The sequence below is a fragment of the Stigmatopora nigra genome, chromosome 14 (genome assembly GCF_051989575.1).
Source record: "Stigmatopora nigra isolate UIUO_SnigA chromosome 14, RoL_Snig_1.1, whole genome shotgun sequence".
Classification (NCBI taxonomy): Eukaryota; Metazoa; Chordata; class Actinopteri; order Syngnathiformes; family Syngnathidae; genus Stigmatopora; species Stigmatopora nigra.
In genome coordinates, this window is record NC_135521.1 from 2207938 (window position 1) to 2228236 (window position 20299).

The following is a 20299-nucleotide window of genomic DNA, read 5'->3' on the forward strand; positions in this document are numbered from 1 at the left end:
CATGGTAAGCATGAGGTCTTGTATTCAATATGTCGATGCGGGTGCTTTTCAAGGTTGGAATTTCATCAAAAGATTTTATTTGACAAAGAGAGGCGAGTTCTTCCAGTCAACAATGTTGAGTGTCTCAAAGATTAAGTTGTAAGAACACACCTGAATATATTGCATTAAGAAACTGCAAATGGCTCATTAAATCAGATAAAAATCCTTGGATCCTTGTTTCAGTAATATTTGTATAAGTAGAGGATAAAAGATGAGCAATTACAGTACGGTTTGAATCACAGGTGTCAAAGTGGTGGCCCGGGGGCCAAATCTGGCCCATCGCATCATTTTGTGTGGCCCGATAAAGTTAATAATGAGTGCCAACTTTCTATTTTATGATCAAATTCAAGACATAAAACACAAAAAATATCAAAATCCTCTCTTTTCGCCTCTATATTTTTGTGTATTGTTTTAATTTTTTTTTCATCTTTCATACCAGCCATCGTCCGTCATCTGGACCTGGAATTGAGCCCTCGATTCCAGAACTGGGAAGATGACGCTCTAAAACGCGCTTGCTCGGCCGCCAATGTTTAATTTATCATCATAAAAAAATTGCAAAGTTTAGCACTGTTTTTCCGATGTACATCTAAAACTAAAACCTCAAATCCATTGTAATAAAACCAAACAGACAACTGAAAGTCATAAATAATCAGGGATGAGTAGACTAGGAAAGTAATCATTGTGGTTTGCACTTCTATTTCCATCCATTTAGTTTTGACTTGCAGTATTTTAAAAGTATTTCTGACCTTGCTTGGAATGGGAAACTTGGTTTGATCAGCTTTTCCTGGAGTGTGAATGGCTGTAAGAGGGGGTGGCCAGGAGTGAGTCATCTCCTTTATTTAAAACACAGACATAAACACATTAAAAAAGGACATTTGACAAATATAGATCCTCATTTGGATTTGTGGATCAAATAGAAGACATGTTTATAAGAGTAAAAACTTTGAAAAACAATTGTAACAGCAGTTCTGTCCTTTTTATTTGCAGTACTTGCATCAAGCTCGTTTTTTTTGTTGATCAGTGGAGTGTATTGTAACTCACATTTTAAAGTGTGAAGTGTATTGGGACTTGGCAGCACACTCAGGGATGTAAGCATGAACTAAGTGCAGAGTGTTCAGTATCCAAAAGAAAAGCTGACTACAGTTGCTTGCTTTAAAAGCTAAATACGAGCTCTGCAGAAGCAGCAATGTGATTAAGTTACCAATCACACAGTCGCTCAGTTCAATTCCAGCCTCAAAGTGTGCAAGTTTCAATTAACAGAATAAACATCTGATACCCGAGAGAGTGTGTATGTGTGTGTTTGTGTTTATTCTTGTGACACTACTCAATCTCCAAAGCACAACGTTCGATACCTTTGTTAAAAAAATGTTTGCTCACTGAGCAAATGTATCTTTATCCGATTTGTTGTACAATGTCTTTATACTCATGCCGATAATCCTCAGACTTGATTTACACTGGTGGAAAAGGATTATAATAACAATGTCATTTGTTTACTACTGTATTTGTAGCATGGTCAAAATAAACTGCCATAACAATGTATTTTTATATATTAAGCCTTTATCATGTACAGTAGCTAAACAATGGAAATATGTCATAGAATAAATGTATGGCGATTCTAATTCAGTGAAAAGTATTTTAAATGATCACCACATACCAATTTTCTACTTCTATGTATTACTGACAATCTTTTGCAAGAGAAATGAGGCTTTACACCTAACCAGTCTGTGGTTTAACACCAAAAAATGACTACTAGTGTCATGGGAAAATGTGTACTTAAAATATTTATCATGTTTAACAATTTAGTAGCCATGAATTTTAGTGTAAATAATGACTGATCAGAATCTTTCAATTTCTGCCATCAACTAGCAACCAAATTCAGAATGCAGTTTCTGGATATTTTTGTGTTTTTGGATAATAACCACAAAAACTAGAAAAATATGGAAGTTAAATTTCAAAAACTACACCTATTTTTGTGTATAGTGGCTCCATTATTCCAGGCTAAAAAGCTCCTGGACTAAATGACAGTGCTTACATGGAAAAGTTAAAGTAAATTTTCTTTTGGGAAATAGCAATTTAAATACACTCATCTGGGACTAAGAGGTCAACAGTGTAAAACTGCTACAACAAGATCACTGACGTCACATCTTCATCACCAAGCATATCCATGGATGACTCATCTGATGAGTCATGTTTATATGCCAGTCTGTCCTTTATGTGTGGGAGTTTCATCTTTTTAAATCAGGAACTCCGTCGTGTATACTAAGTAAGTGAAGTAGATACGTGTATGTCAGTCATCTTAACAATAAATTGTAGATAGATTATGTCAAAGCTGAATAGGAATACAGCCCAGGAATGTTTTACATTATAGTGCGATAATGCCTCTTATAGTGCCTCTACTTAAGACAAGTGTCATAGAACCTGGATGGGGAATGGCTTTAATTCCGGTAACCAATAATGTTTTAGTGCCGTGAAAAAAAAAGTGCTTTCCAAAGACACAATTTGAACTGTCTGATCTTTCCACTTGACACTCCTAAAAACTACAGATTGAATTGAATGGCGCAGCAATTTTATTGACACAAGGCTTCTCATGCAGCTCTCACCACACGATCTGTCACACAGGCTGTTGACCAGCATATTGATTTGTGAGAGGGAGAGGTGAATGACAGAGGGCAGAGAGCGATGAACAGGCACACAAAGAGAGCATCACCAGAGAAAAAAGGATGGAGACAATTCCAGTGATGGGTGACAGAGGAAAGTGAGCGATACGTTGATATCACATTATACGCTCTTCTGCCTTGACACTTTCAACTATCCTGCTTGGTGAAGTGATGGCTTTACAATGCTCTCACCTTTACGTAGAGAAAAGGCAACCAAAACCCGGAAAAGTCGAGAAGATTGCCCAGCATTGTTGAGGAAGACATTCAGTGTAAATTCCATGTCTAATGACAATAGCAAGAGATTTCTACATGGTATATAATTGGACGATAGTGCAAAAATATAATAATAAAACAATAATAATATCCAAGTACTGTCTAATATCTAAGTACTGTCTAATATCTAAGTACTGTCTAATATCTAAGTACTGTCTAATATCTAAGTACTATTTAATATGCAAGTACTGTCTAATATCTAAGTACTGTTTAATATCTAAGTACTTTTTAATATCTAAGTACTTTCTAATATCTAAGTACTGTCTAATATCTAAGTACTGTTTAATATCTAAGTACTGTTTAATATCTAAGTACTGTTTAATATCTAAGTACTGTTTAATATCTAAGTACTGTTTAATATCTAAGTTCTATTTAATATCTAAGTACTGTTTAATATCTAAGTTCTGTTTGATATCTAAGTACTATCTAATATATAAGTACTATTTAATATCCAAGTACTGTTTAATATCTAAGTACATTTGACTGGCGACCAAAAGGGACCAAAAGACCGGCGACCAAACGTCCGGTCACGTCATTAATAGATGTTTTTCCCTCACGATCATGTTTCCCTGCCATTGATGGAACTAGACGTGTATTGGATGTCTAGCGCCATCAAGGGCAGCAAATGAGTCCAAATTTTGGCTTTAGTTGATGTCCCTGTTGAGAGAAAAAGCATTTGGGAGCAAACTTAAAACAGATGTATTGGAATGACTTTGTGTGTGACTGACTGTGCTGTTTGTCTTTACAACATACCCGTAAGATCTCTTCGACACAGCTGGAGTCATTTGGAAGGCTGACCTGCAGAAAACAAACATAAGACAATGAAACTGACACTCGGAATAGAAGTGCAACAAAAAGAAACATCTGTTGAAGAATGTACGTGGACCTCTTGGTGCCCAAATTATACATTTTTATTGAAAACGGGTAATTACAATTCCCCCAATTCTTCAATATTTATCTTTCCCATCAATACTTCCTATTGAAGCTAATGGAAATGTATTTTTGGCTCAAATTTGAAATAGTTTTCACAAAATTCACATGTTAAACGATAAAAACATTCATCGATTTTCTGCCAAAAAACAAACAAAAGTCTATCAGTTCCAATTATATTGCACTTTAAATACTGCCAATAAGTTAAATAACATTCATACGGAACATATGAGGTCCACCAAATCTTTCAATTGGCTGACTTTCTATACATTCAAACCAAAATTTCTGCAAACAATGACAAGCCTCTTATAAAAAAAAAAATGAAAGCATAAGCCAAACAATTTTTCTTACTATGTCAGTTCAGCCAAAGTGCATGTTGTGTACTTCTACTATTATTTAAAACAAATCATTATAGTCACTGCTGGATACATACCCTACATTTTTATCTAAATGTACCTCGCACAAGTATAAATGCCAGTGCCAAATGAGTGTTTCCAAAAAGCATTTGTACCAAAAAAAAATAAAATAAAATAAAATAAAACAGTATGATGGACTAGTTCTTGGCTTGGCGCTTCCTGACAGGCTCAATAAAGAAAGAGTGAGGGATAAAGGAGCAGCTGGAGAAGAGGAGAGCAAATCCCTCTATAACCATAACCTCTGTCGCACAACATTGCTAACTGCAGCAACATGAGCATCAGGAAACATTTAGTACCCAGGATAATGACCATGACATCATCTTCATCCTAAATTACAGCTAATAAAACGGCAAGCGACACTGGCATATGCTGTGTAAAAATTCTAAAAAAAAAATAAAAAGTACTTGAAAAGAAGTTAAATAAGCAGTATGTCATTGCGCTATTTTTAAACATCTATGAAGGTTTAGAAAGATTACGGGTTAAATAAATGTGTATAAGTCATCCATAGGAACATTAAGCTAAATTATAATAGCAAATAATAGTTTAAATAGATAATCAATGTCGATTTGGTTCCATAAAAAAGACTTGATTTTTACTGCTATCGTCATCCAAGTATGGGTAAAATTATTTTGTCTTTAGTGGCCTAAATTAATTAAAAGAGTCATGTACACAAAGGAAGAAAAATAATTTTGGGTCGAATTGTGACAAGGCAAGCGGAGAAAAATGGACAAAAGATAAATGGTGGGGAAAAACAAAGATAGGCAAAAAGGGGTTAAAATGTGCTGTTTAATGAATGCAAAGTTTTTTTTCTCTCTCTCTTTTTTGCGCCCTCAGAGAGCTGTTAACTCAGTCACTTGACTTCCTGTTACATCTCAAAGTCATTTCTCAGGATTTCTTGTCAGGCGCTGACAAGGAAAAGGCTCATATTGTTGCACAATTTACATGAAGTAAGTCAACGCTGTCAACACTTGGAAAAGTTTAAGAATGGCACCAAGACATACTGTTGCTTGACTCTTATAGAACAAAAAAAAAAGCAGTAGAGTCAAAGTGAAAATGTCAATCATCCGAGTTCACGCTACTGAAGTTTTTCAAAATTGAGGTCCAGCTGGGTTTGGAAAATCTTCAAGGATTTTTTTTTTTGTGTTCGGAGACTATTTGTTTATTCAGTTTCATGTGTTCCTGTTATCATCCATATTTCAGCTGTTTACAGAGCTGCACTGACCGCCATCACTGGGATTACCAGCATGTGAGTGAGATAGATCACAAGCTACACTCCAAGTGTGTGTGTGTGTGTGTGTGTGTGTGTGTGTGTGTGTGTGTGTGTGTGTGTGTGAGCAGTGGGAATTTATGTTTATTTAGGGCGGGAGCACAATTTTGGGTGCATATTAACATGCAGATTTTAATACAATTGTCTTAAGTAGTTGTGCAAATGTGGAAGAGTTGGATTATATACATATATATACCATTACATTCTATTTTTGATTGGGTTTTTTTGGAACCTACTTTAAGATACATCAAAAAAATTCTACTTTTATCAGAATTTTACCAAATATTACTCTCAAATTCCCTCATTTAAACCAATAAAATGTTTATTTTGAAATCTGGTTATGAGCATATTGTAATGCATTTTCCACATTTTAATTCCTAAAAATTGCACTTTCAAAAAGTGCATAACTTAACTTCAAAATATTTTACAGATAGTATTTAGTACCTATGTAGTATGTATCACTCTTCCCTTCTTAATTCATTTCCTTCTGATTTAGTTCCTAGCACCCCCATCCCATTTATTTAGCGTTCTTTCTCCCTCTATTTTCTCTTGTCCTTCATCTTGCTTCTTCCCCCTTTCCAAGCTGCAAAGAGGCAGATAAGCAGTTGATGTACCATCCAATTAAATGTCGACATTGAAACATTGCTTCAAATAGGTCTGTCATTTTAGCCCTGTGCTTATTGGACTTGATCTATACATTCACTGGAGTGTGCGCTAAGCATTGTGCGTACTGTGTCTATGTCATGGGGGTGTCGGAGGGGGTCATTTTAAGTTCAGACTGACTTCCACGTGTGGTTATTTTTGTCTCTGTTTTGCTATAATGAACCTCTTTTCCTTTGAGTCAACTTTACAGCAGTGTTTTGAAGGAAACTTTTACCAAATTGCTCTTAGGATTCTTAATTTCAAACTTTGCCACTAGCTGTTCTTGATCCTCTCCCACGAGTATTCATCTTCTGTACCACCCATCATTGTAAGGGTAGTACCAGAGCCTATTCCAGACTGGTCGCCAGTCAATCATAGGTCAAACACAGGGAGACAAAGGACCATTCACTCCGACAATCATACCGCCACTAGCGGGAATCGAGCCCGCGGCTGCCCACATTGAAGTCAGGGCAGTGAACCACTACACCACGTGTCAAAGTGGCGGCCCAGGGGCCAAATCTGGCCCGGGAAAGTAAATAATGAGTGCCAAATTTCTATTTCAGGATCAAATTAAAAGATAGATATAGATGTATATTATATTTCCTTATTTTCCCCTTTTTAAATCAATAATTGCAATTTTTTAAATCAATTTTCTGTTTTTAGTTCAAAAATACACCCTTGCACTACACTATCAGGAGGCTCTCCCATGAGTATGATAAAATAAAATAAAAAAAAAACATTTGAATAACTCCATTAGTAATACAAGTCATTAGTTCTGTATATGATATTGAATATTATTTGGCCGTTATATGCGGATGAGCAAAGACGTGAGGAGTTGAGAGTGAAAAGAGGCTGTGATCAATGCCATTGAACCATATAATTGCCCTGAGATTGAATTGAGGTTGAATACATTAATTAGCCTTGTTTTGTAATGAATCACAGCCCAGAAGAAATTAGCTACACTATATACTTCCGTCTGCTTAAATGTGACCCCAACAAATGCTCATGCAATTTAAATCATTTTTAGATGAGTGGAAATGTTGTTTTGCTTACCTAACACTTTCTTTCATTGGATATGATCATTTACTACTTGTATATTTTTTTTTATGTTACGAGGGCCTTCAACAAGGGGCTGCTCTCTTTTATATAATTAATACATTGTATGAGACATAGTTTGGACACTTGAAATAAGGGGTCACCAACTCTACCTATATATTAAACAGGACTTAGATCTTAAACAGTACTTGGATATTAAACAGTACTTAGACATTTAACAGTACTTAGATATTAAACAGTACTTAGATATTAAACAGAACTTAGATATGAAACAGTACTTAGATATGAAACAGTACTTGGATATTAAACAGTACTTGGATATTAAACAGTACTTGGATATTAAACAGTACTTATATATTAAACAGTATTTAGATATTAAATTCTTTCTCTTAGATATTAAACTATCTCTATCGCGACCAAAAAAACGGCGACCAAAAGACCGGCGACCAAACGTCCGGTCACAAAAAAAAGATCCTCAGAAATTTAAATATTGCCCACAATCTTGATCTCAGAAGTGTATTTTAATCAATTTACTATTAGGAACTTGTTATGAGAAGACCCGATATGTAAGACAACTAAAGATTTTGGCTTATAATGTAAAACCTTGAGTTAAAATCACCAATCGGCAGGTTTCTTCTTCTTATTTTTTACCTTATAATAGCTTGGACCTGCATTCTCACCCTATTCCATAAGGACCCTATAGAAGCAGTATTATAAAGGACACAACAGAAAGCATAGAAATTGCTTTTGAGTCGAGAGCAGTGAATAGACAATGACTGACAGATTTTTGTTTGTCAGTGTGAGCACAGCAACATTCAAGCTGAGTATATATGATTTGTTCTGTTGGCAGGGAAATGCACGCTATTTGATTTGTACTCTTGGCAAAATGTGGATGTGTGTGTGTGTGTATGTGTGTGGTCTCTCTGTGTGTGGCTCTCAGCATGATGCCTTTTTTTTAAACAACAAAATAAGTGCCTCTTGAAATGGGGGGAACGGTTGAGAGTTGGAGGGTCGTCAACAGTACAATAGGACACCAAATTCTATTTGTTTATTCACTCACATTCATCAACTCTGGCTTTAAATAGTTCCCACTATCATACAGGGTGCATTTGCCATCAATTATATCCAAATAATGTATTCACCCTCCACTACAACTCTGTGTGTGTGTGTGTAAATACTGTAGTTTCAGGGAGAATGGGGTAATAAAGTAATAATTTGATAGTCAGCAGTAATCACACTGAACAATGTTTACGCTTCATATAAATGCTCACGCGAGTATCATATAAAATTATTGGTAGATTTGGACATGATTTACGCTACGTGTTACAGATTATGATCAGTCTGGCCACGTAAATGAATAAAACACACTCTGTTCTCGATAAACTGCTAATTCTTTGACTAGCTACATTCGGTTCCACATCGGAATTCCCATTAAAACATTATGATTGACCAAGAGTGTTTTGGGCTAAAGGGAGATTTTTTAACTGTTTTTTTTAACTGTTAAAAGGGGTATTCATGCCAAGAAAGTCCATTGTTCACTTTCTTTTGTCTGGATTAAAATAAAATGTATCTTTTTTGAGGGTTTATTGCAAAATTCACATTGCAATTTCTGCAAAAATCCCAAGATTTGACAACAATAAATAATTGGACCAAACGTTTAGTTTGGAGTACAATGCAAAAGTTTTTAAAACATTTTTTAAGCCTTTTCCTTCATCCGAGTGCTAAATATTGTAAATGTATCGGAATTCTTAAAGTTCTTAAAGTACGGAATCCTCAAATATTTTTCAACATTATTTTTATATAGGAATCTGTCCAAATACCCCCTGTGATAAAATAAAGAGCCCTTCTCCCATCTCTTACATTAAAGGATATATTATCCCTCCATGATATTGTGTCATAGAATCACACTAAAAAAAATGTGCAGAACAATGGCTGAACACGTGTAAGGGGAGCCAACAGCGACGTCTCAGCAGTCTTGGACGTGACAGTGAGCAGTCAGGCAGAACACTGGCAAGCTGAGAGCTGTAAGGACAGCGTGACTTCACATGTGCGCTGTGGGAGCGTTCAAATTGATGCCCAAAGCACTAATGTTGTACTTAATACATAGACATTACCACAGGACCACAAATGGGAATGAGCTCGTAGCTCACTTTCTCACATTTCCTTTTCGATTCAGTGGAATTGCTGCAGCATCCTGCCGTCATCAGTACCTCATAAACTATTCAACGTGATTTGTGAAAAAGCAGTTTTACTGAAATATATATTATTTTTTTTTAGCTGAATTGCATATGGAGAACTAGTATTTTTATGTAAATGCCGTCCATTAGTGTATACATTAACAAATAGACTACGTGCAAACAATTACTTGTATTGTACTTTATCTTTTTCCTTATTCGTTTCTTTTCTTTTATATTATCCACTTTCACTTCCATAAATGCTAAGACTACATCAGGGGATTTAAGGGTGTTAGGGGCTCAGATTAAAAACACCAGTTGGCACTAAGTAAGCGACTAAAAAGCAAAATATTACTACTCCATAACCTTTGCATACTATACCATTTGTAGTTGTTAACAATCAATATTCATTTAATAACATAACACAAACATTCAAACTTTGGATACATAAATATCACTAAGGATGCTTACATTTTTATTCCCGACCCCTGACCTATAACACTATAAAAAGTTTGGTCTCACTGACAATGCCAATATAAAGTGTTGGTTGTTTAGTTTACTCTCTTTTTTTTTTCATGGGATTCCAAAGCCAGTCACTCGCATAAATTGTCTGGCACTGCTTTCATGCCAGATGCCTTTTTTTTTTAAAACATTGGACTAGCACGGGAAGGAACTAGTTGCAGGGTGTCAGAGCATGAAAAAAGGAATTAAACCCACAGCATTTTCATGAAAAGTGCAACAAAATGCATCCTAACTTTTCCCACATTCAATTGAATTAGTCTTACTGTTACTGTACTTGTATTAATGGCAAAAAAAATAAAACAAGACGGTTATCTTTATGGTTGTAGTCTCCGTTCTCCCCTTTTTGGTCTGCACTCCCCCCCTCCTCGCTCGACTATCTCATCTCCCTTCTCTTAACTTGACTCCTTCTTCCTCTCTCCCTTTTTTATATTCATAGGATTTTAAAATGTCTGTAATAGCCCTGCTAGATCAAAACACTCCTTCTCCCACGCTGTGTGTGTGTGCGCCTACGTGATTTGCATATCACAGCTATGCTCTGATTGGCAAACTGGCAATGCCGAGTCCAGCGGGGCATATTTTTTAAGAGGCCCTACCCCACACACACACGCACACACACACACACAACGTCGGGGAGAAGCCACTGGTCTGTATCAGAACCTAATGAATAATATGAGAGCACGAGCAGCAGGGGTTCTCCATGAATTGTCCTATAATGCCAAGAGCAATAAAGACTTTTATAACCATGTTTTTATGGGCACCAGACATAAGCTGTTATGAAATAGTCTGATATTTTATTAGCCGTTTGGTCTAGGTTTTATTGTCTCGAATGAAGTCGCCTTGTAATGTATCATATTTGACCAGTCAAGACTATCAAATAGGATGTTTTACTGTCTTAATATCCTGGGGAATTAATATTAATAGATGGAAAGTGTGTCAGGTCTTATAATATCAATCAGTTATTTGAAATTTGATGATAGGTAATGCAGTTTTGTATTATCTATTTCAATCACAAATAAGCCAATGGACAAAAGAGGATGTATAATGCTAAAAATGAGGTCGACTCTTAATTAGCGGAACGCTAAAAGGATGTTAAACTCAGAAACTGTCATGTTTGTGAGGATGATAACAAGGGAGACTTGGTTTTTAAACCATGTATGATTCAATATAAAGAGGATTGAATATTGATCCTCCATAAAAACTCAAGTTGGAGGAGAAATAAAAGTTCAAGCAAAAATTTTTCAACTTCAGGCCCTCAACGATTCGCCAGGCAGGGCACACATAGTGGAAATGATCCATAATCATACTGCCATCAAGTCGGAATTGATCCCACGCTGACCTGACTCAAGTCTGGCAAAAGAACCACTGCTCCACTGGATGTTCCAAACAAGCTGACATATTTTCCCTTGAATGAAAACAACACATGAGTTCCTGTTCTATTCTATTTTGTAGATTGCTTCTTCTCTTACAAGCATTTCTTCAGTTATATTGAGCTGCGGGAGATCCACAGTCAAAAGTGCAGAGAATTACTACTGTGACCCCTATACCGCCATCAGCAGGAGCTGCAGGGAGTCAAGTGCTCGGCCCTGCCTCTTCTTGAACCGCGACCTCTTATTCAGGTGTGTGATAACAGGCGCTTTATCCAACCAGTCTCTTGAAGATATCCAAACCAGAGGGTGGATTTTTTAGTTGGGATGAGAGGTCTCTAAGGGGCAATAACACACACCTGCAGAATCCCAGTGATGGCCAAAATCAATGTGATCATTGCAGCTCATCCTATGCTGTATGGGAAATCCATTCATGAGGTAAAAAAAACATAGTTACTATTTACATTTTGCCAAATATCTGCCGTCAAACCCTATGTGCACTATAGCGAGCTTTTATTTGCAGGAAAAAGCCTTGAAAAAGAAATAAAATGAGCTCTTTTTGACACGTAATCCATTCCAAGCCCAACAAAACATGGCACCATACAACATTAATGGAGAATCTTCTTCAGCTTATACTGTGTCAAGCAAGAATATGAAGTGAGCTGTTCAGATTTCAAATATACAACTTCACTGGCCTGCAAATACCCTTCTGGGGGTTGAATTCAGTAAAATGCATTATTTGTTTGCCTGAGCAGAGAGGTCTATGTTTGAGTAGATACTTTATAAGGGACATCTTACCCCAGACAAAACAAATTCCAGATGATAAACAGCTGCGGTGCCTACGTAAATGAAAAAGGTACTGGTACAATGAATCGTTTCACATGCGTGCATGCATTTCCGCGCGTGTCTTGACTTGACAGCCTGAGGGATATTATGTAAATGAGGCCAGCTGTTTACTGCAATAGCAGACAGACACTGTGAAAATGAGAGACAACCATGTCCACATATATACCCTTGTTGCCACAATGTCCTGCCTGTTACTTCAAGGTACCTCCAAATATTTTCATACTCGGACTTCTCTACAAACGTTATCAACTTGAGTTGTTACAGTGGTGCTCGGACGTTTGGTCGCCGGTCAAATGGTGACAGAGAGTTTAATGTTGAAACCAGCTCTCAAAATTATATTCATGAGAGAGAGTTTAATATCTAAGAGAGAGAGTTTAATATCTTAGTACTATTTAATATCTAAGTACTGTTTAAAACAGTAGCTATTTAGATATTAAACTCTCTCCTAGATATTAAACAGTACTTAGATATTAAAGAGTACTTAGATATTAAAGAGTACTTAGATATTAAACAGTACTTAGATAATAAAGAGTACTCAGATATTAAAGAGTACTTAGATATTAAGGAGTACTTAGATATTAAACAGTACTTAGATAATAAAGAGTACTCAGATATTAAACAGTACTTAGATATTAAAGAGTACTTAGATATTAAACAGTACTTAGATATTAAACTCTCTCTCAGATATTAAACTCTCTCATGAATATAATTTTGAGAGCTAGTTTCAACAATACTTAGATATTAAACAGTCCTTAGATATTAAACAGTATTTAGATATTAAACTTCTCTCTTAGATATTAAACTCTCTCTCATGAATATAATTTTGAGAGCTGTTTTCAACAATAAACAAGTGACAACAACTAGACCCAGCTTTGTAATCATGTACTGTCGTCTAGAGCGTGGTTTGAGGGCGCGGGATTTAAAGGAGGATAAAAAAATCGAATAAAAGACAAGACGGCACTGTTAGCTGTTCAAGTATCATCCATATAAAACCAACAAGGATTTGTAAACCTTAATGTTACAGTAAGGATTTGGAAATGTTAAGGCTATTCCAGTAAGTTAAATGCTCCATTAACTCTTGTCTTTCTATCTATCTTATCTCGGAACACATTCTTAGGCTAATTTAGGATATGACGGACAATAGTTTGAATTATGAAACCAAGTATTGATTTAATTACTAAACAAAAAGCCCTACATTTACATTCTCCACACCCACATAAACTGATGGTTTATTTGACTGCATCACCATTCCTTTTATTAGCTCCAAAAAATGTGTTATTGGATTATTAATGCCATTCTAATTGATTGTATGATGTTTTGAGAGCAAGTACATCCCCCCCCCCCCCCCCCCCCCGCTACTAATAACACCCTCACTACTTAAAAGGAAATATGACCTCAGTGCACAGGAAAAGATGAAGTCTCGCTGGTGAGGTTTTTAAGAGCGCGCAGTGAGTTTATCTGAGCTTTTCAAAGATAAGAGCGGCGAGAGTGAATTAAAACAGTAAAGTTGTGGCCCACAGAACAGTCAACTGGCAGATGATAAAACATTCTGTGGAGCTGCTCACTGTGGATGATTACTCTCAGAAGCATTAGCTCTTAAAGTGACCTCCTTCACATTACACAAACTAATTTGATCCATCGCTAACATAAAAATATTGATCACTTCAGCCGGCAGACTGTTACAGAGAATAAAAACTAACAGCTGCAATTTCATATCAATGATCATTTTTCAATGAATATCTGCATGTAGATATAAAAAAAAATTAAGTGGCAAATCAAATTGGTGATTTTACGGTTTTGGAGTGGCGACTCTTAAGGACATAAGCTAAAAACATTTTTTTTTTAAATGATCATGTATTTTAAGGCTTTTTTAATTGAGGAGATAAGCTAAGAACATTAGAAAATAAAAATTATGTAAAGTAAGGCTTTTATTTTCTTAACATAGGACCTTATAATTTGTTTTTGTAAATTCACCACTTTTAAAGTGAAAAAAAATGAATATTTTTTAAAAGATTCTTATGCTCTCAGTTCTCTCACCATCAATTTTCATATTTTAGCTCACAGGTTAGCAAAGAGCCAGATGCACCCATCAAAAGAGCCACATGTGGCTCCCGAGCCATAGGTTCCCTACCCCTGATGTATACCCAGGCTTTTATTTTTTTATTTTTATTATTTTAATGACCAAATCCACCACTATTCTATATAATAAAAGGTAACTAATAAGAGGTCAGTATTGGATCTTAACAATGGTTAACATTACATTAACTGAAAGATGCATTGGAAAAAAAGCAACCTTTTATGACTCCTAACTGTTTTATTTTATCAAAAATCCTATGAGAGCCTTTTTTCATGCAAATAATGTCAGAAATAGAAGGATTCCTTGTGAGCAGAATATATTCTGTTAGCATGGCCTTATGCTGATTACTGACTGGAGGTCCTCGACCGTCCTGCTTCTTATTTACCGCTACATTAGTGGCAAAGCGCCGTGTTAGCGTTTACACACAGCCGACAGAAATGCCACAGCAGGTCTTCAAATCAGTGTGAAATTACATCAGCTTTATTCTTTGAACTACTTTGAAATGAAACCTGTCATAGCGCTGTTGGAAATGTCACCTGTCAGCTCAGAGTTTACTTCCTCTTTGCAAGCTGCCTGCCCATAGGGTCCACATCTGCTTGGATGTTGTTTACATGCGTATTTTAGAAATTATTTCACTTCAAGTGCTTCACTGGCACATCAATAATGTCTTTGACAGTTTCTTTTGTTTTTCTTGGTTAAGAAAATAGTCTTTCTTTGCTTATTTGAAAGTTGAGAAGGATTATTTTGGAGGTCATTTACATGTTGAAATATTATAAGGTCTCATTATTTGAAAGAATACTAATAGCCATGCAAGATCTATTCTATTTTTTAATGTATTTATTTGTATTATGATTTTTTGACAACTAAATAAATATTGTGCATATTATTTAAGGCAATTCTGCGATGTTACTATTCAAATAGATTCAAATTCTAATGAAAAATGTTGACTAAAATAGCATAAAATTCTAATAATTACCATTTAAATGTCAAAGTCAGCTGGGATAGGCTCCAGCACCCCCTATATGGCGATCCTTGTGAGGATAGGCGGTACAGAAAATGAATATAAACAGCTAAACTCCCAAAAAAGACCCAAAATGGGTTGGAAAACATAGCATTAAAGATTTAAAGAACATATATATATAAATATATATGTTCAAATTAACAATAGGCAATCGCCAATATGTAGATGGTCATAATACAGATCCTATTATTTGATGTGACAGCAATCTTTGGCATGGAACAAGGAATTGAGTCTGCCTGTTCCCAAGTTTTCCAAGCATTTTTTTAAAATCTTTCAGCCCATTGATTCAATTTAACAAGCGTTTCTTCTTCACGCTTTGTTTGCCCCTCGCTCCCATCAGCCTCACATGGAAGATAGTGTTAGGAGGTAGCCGCTGAAGAAAGCAGAGCAATTAAATCCAGATATTTCCCACAGGAGCTGGTAGAAACCAAATCAGGTCTTATATCCACCAGGCGGATGCAGAATTGACTAACATGAACATTATGTTGCTCTGTGTCTCCTGTAGGAACAACTATCCTTTTTGTAGGCTTACACCTTTGTCTTAAATAGAAGAAAAAAATGGGAAAACTACATACATTATATGTGGTTCACCTTAATAATCATATGGTCTTTCTCATAGAGTATTTAAATGACTATATTTTTACTATGGTAGCATTCTATTGAGTGAAAAATCATAAACATTCCCATTCTAATTCTTCACAGCTTCTCATATTACTGATATGCGAATGTGTTAACATGCATTTCATGAGTGTGTGCAAAAAAAGCTTAAGACTACTGTAAGGAAAGGATCAATAATGTTATCAACCTTTTCTCACTTACTTTCTCACATGTGCACGTTTGCACACACACACACACACACACACACACACACACACACACACACACAAATAGCACGCACACATACACACACACACACCTCTGGGAAGTAAAAGCAAAAATCGATAATTGTATGGCGCTAACAGAAAGCTTCCAAAGCAGTTTAAAGGCGAAGTGCTTACATGCAAACACAGAAGCACACAGACAGCAAATGTACTAAACTGAGAGGCCACTATTGAATATCTAAAACTATTTTATGGTACCTCAACTCATCTGAAAATTATGACATGCATATTTTCAGGATATATTTTGTTATGCTGCCCTTAATATTTGAATATAACTCTGAGTTTGTCAAGGTCTGGGACTAAATCATTGTTTCCCCTGAGATATGTGTGGATTAAGTGTGTATATGAATGGGGAAAGACATATTTACATTGTTTGGATAAGTGTGAAGGGATTAATGTATTAAGTGTTATGACCTACAAGACTACACAAGGCACAGATTATAAATTCAATTACGTGTGTTTGTGTTGTTGATGTGTTTAAGAAAAAAAAAACAAGAAAGAAAAGGATTATGATCATCAAATTTGATATTTTTGTAATGTGAAAGGGAAGTGGTTATAAAATGATGTCCCAGAAGTAATAAAAGGAATTTGACGATATGATTAGTAACAGACTGCAATTGGTTGGCCACCATGTGCGGGTGTCCACCGCCTAGTGCCCATAGTTGGCTAGGATAGGCCCAAGAGACCCTTGTGAGGAATATGAACGAATGAATGAAAGAATAAGAAAGACTGTAAAAGGTCAAAGGTCTCAGAGGTAAGAAAAAAAGAGCCAAAGGTTATAGACATGGTAATATTCAACCATATTGCCTATCAGCTGTATTCAAATCACTACCTCTCAACAAACCATCCATAAAGTAAAGCTTTGCAAAAGTAGCTTTTAGTGAGAAGGTTCTAAAATATAGCATATGATGAATTCAAAGAAAAGAAAAAAGAAATACTACAAGGAATTCAGTCCAACAGTGACTACAAATTGTAAACCTCTGGACCTCTAATAATGTTGCAATTCCTAATAATTGCCTCCTAAACACCCCCATTTTTAATCTTGAAGCAGAAAAATGCATATAAAAACATTTTATAGCAAACATGACAGATGAAAACCTGCAAGAGAAACTTCACGTCTTTGATTGGTTGCAGTTTCTTTCGTTCCACTTCTCTATAAAGTCTCAAGAATAAAGTGTATTTTAAGTCCTCTGTCTTCCCACATCTGACTGACTTTCTCCTTCTCGGTGCCATATGCTCCAAGCTTCATCTCGGGCTCATTTAGAAAGCAATGCACACACACACACCAGCTCCATCAAAGCAAGGGAACAGCTGGTACGTTCGATAGGGATGACTACTCTCCTGTCACATAGTACACATCCATACCCCGGCCCCCCCATGCCCCGCCAATTCGGATATTTCATGGTTTTTCTTTTTTAAAAAGACAAGTGAGAAAAAGATAAAGGTGGCAAATATGCTGAAGCAAAAGAGTCTGGGTGAACAGACTGGAAGGAGGTTGGTATGGTCCAATTTATTTGACAATACAATTGTATCCAATTATTGTCAATCTGTATCTGCCATGTATAAGCACCAAAAGCCCAACTCAATTTGAAAAAGAACAAGAATTGCATGACATGATGGTGCTATAGTTGAGCTTTATGAGGTTTGGCGGCCATTCAAATCATGTAAATAATATTAAATGGGTGCATTTAATATATGCCTACATATACATATATATACACACACATACATATACATACATAAATATATATACATATATATATAGCACCAGCATATCATGCAATTCTTGTTTTTTTTCAAATATAAAATAAAATATAATAAAGCAAGACTTTAGGATATGAGACATGAAAATGGAAATTTTTGAGGGGAAAAAAATATATATGTTCAAATCGAATCAAATATATATATATATATATATATATATATATATATATATATATATATATATATATATATATATATATATATATATATATATATATATATATATATATATATATATATATATATATATATATATATATATATATATATATATATATATATATATATATATATATATATATATATATATATATATATATATATATATATATATATATATATATATATATATATATATATATATATATATATATATATACTACATATATATCTTTGTATCAACATTTTGTTCTCAGTCAAGGTCCTCAAATACTCTTCAGACTATTAATATTCATTCAGAACTGCATCAGCAATAAGCAGTATAGCAAATGGGTGGATAATTAAACACCTTCACTTAGTCCCTTCTATTCTTCCTGAAACTCATATCTGAAAATGTGTACTTCATTCAAAATTCCCAATGAATTGCGATCACTATCAAAAAGCACTTTGGAGGCACGAATCTGCAAAATTCATCTAAGCCGATAATGAATACAATGGCTGTCATTTACATACCTCTGTGGTGTGGCTGAGACTCAGTTTGGGTAGTTTGTTCTTCATGTTTCCAGAGTTTCCGCCATATGTTTGGCCACAGATGAATCCCTCTGGGGCCACAAGAAGTGGTTTTAATTGAGGAGAGTCGATGGGCGCCTGATCCTGACCATCCATTGGTCGAACGTAAGCTGTTGGTTTCTGCTGAACCGCAATCGACTTCCCAGATAGGCCGCCAAGTGGAAACGTAGATGTGGGAGTGGTTAGACCAGGTACAGGTGTTGTCAAAAGTGATGTGGAAGCCAGTGGAGAGGAGGACATAGAGAGGTGAGAACTGGTTTCAGTTTCTATTGGTGAGCAAGATGATTTGCAGTGACTGGCTTCCATTGTAGAAGAGCGATAATTTCCACCTGTGTCTGTGAGTTTGGAAGAAAATAGGCAAAACAATCAAAAAAGTGACCAAAACATAAGGATTGTGCTTAAAATGAATACTGAATAATTAAAAATAAGTGAATTTGTGAAGACTAACACACAAGGCTAATTGGTTTTCATCCTCTAATTATAATGCCTCCAACTTTAAGCAGCTTTTTTATGTTTGCAAGCAACTTGTCAACCAAATAAAATAATTTAATTTAGAATTGATGAAAATTCCGTGATGAATGTCCAATGGCATGAAACTTGAGAAAAGATATGACAGTGCCAAGCTTTTATTGGCTTTTAGGGTAAGTTGTACTAATCAAACTGTTATTGCAAAAAGTACCCTTTGGTGGTTTGTACCTGAAAATAAATGTTGTTCTGAAACAACTTGCAATGACAATAAATAGCTTAAATGTCATGTTTTTTTTAAGTTAGCTTGCAGATCAACGTTATATAAAGGGTTAGCAATAAGTAATACAAGCACAAACTTCTTTCTATAAGACTTACCTGACAAAGGAAGAGTTTTAGTGGGGTGTGAAGAATGCCGTCTCCTAGAGGAGGAGGAGGAAGAAGAGGATGAAGACGAAGCGGAAGGGCTCAAATCTTTTTTTAGACCTAATTCATCTTTCAGTGAGCTGAAAAGCTCATCATGCCTTTGCTGGTCTTCAAACATGGATACTTTCCCCCGCCCATTTGCAGCTCCGGCACCCTGACCTTGACCTTGCCCCGACCCTAAATGGAGACCTGTTCCTGGTATACTCTGTGCATGGCCTCCCTTTGCCCACTCCATGGAGCTCCTGGATTTTTTAGAATTCTGCACACTGGACGACGTTGTAGATGCGGGAGGTTGCATGGAATTGGAGGATGCCAAGGAGGCACTTGCCATTCGTTTTTCTCCACTTCCTTCCAGACTTCCCCCCTCCAATCCTGTGCTCCCATTTAGGGTTTCATTGAAAAGCTGGGACTCCATTGTGGCTCTCTCACTTGTTGAAGGAGTGGGTGTTTGCACGGTGTGGTTGTTTCCACTACTGCCTTTGGGGATCCCTACCAAGTGGCTCTGGTTTGAATGGCTAGTTAACAGGTCTTTCATTTCTTCATAGGAACCAAGTGTGTTCTGGACCCGATTCGCCAACGCATCACCTTTATTCGTCTGGAAGAAAAGGGGGGAAAAAAAGTGACAGACAGGGGTATTAATTAAGTTTCCGTCTTTCTGTTTCATTTCTAAGTACTTGATGAAAAGCCCTCTTTACTCATTGGGAGAGGAAGAGGAAGAGATGAATTGGTTGACCACTGACCAGGCACATG

At 35.9% G+C, this 20299-nt stretch overlaps 1 protein-coding gene and 1 long non-coding RNA gene across 2 annotated transcripts in view; one reads left to right on the plus strand and one right to left on the minus strand.

Annotated features, from left to right (window-relative positions):
- LOC144207347 (uncharacterized) overlaps positions 1–20299 on the plus strand; it is a 166136-nt gene that overhangs the window by 71104 nt on the left and 74733 nt on the right. The window lies entirely within an intron of this gene.
- The window catches only part of aff2 (AF4/FMR2 family, member 2), a 92956-nt gene that overhangs the window by 36451 nt on the left and 36206 nt on the right, over positions 1–20299 (minus strand). Inside the window, exons 3-6 of the mRNA XM_077732700.1 lie at positions 19502–20144; positions 18602–18993; positions 3723–3767; positions 786–872 (exon numbers count right to left, since the gene is read on the minus strand). Of these exons, the coding sequence (XP_077588826.1) occupies positions 786–872; positions 3723–3767; positions 18602–18993; positions 19502–20144 (1167 nt within the window). The remainder of the gene's footprint in view (positions 1–785; positions 873–3722; positions 3768–18601; positions 18994–19501; positions 20145–20299) is intronic.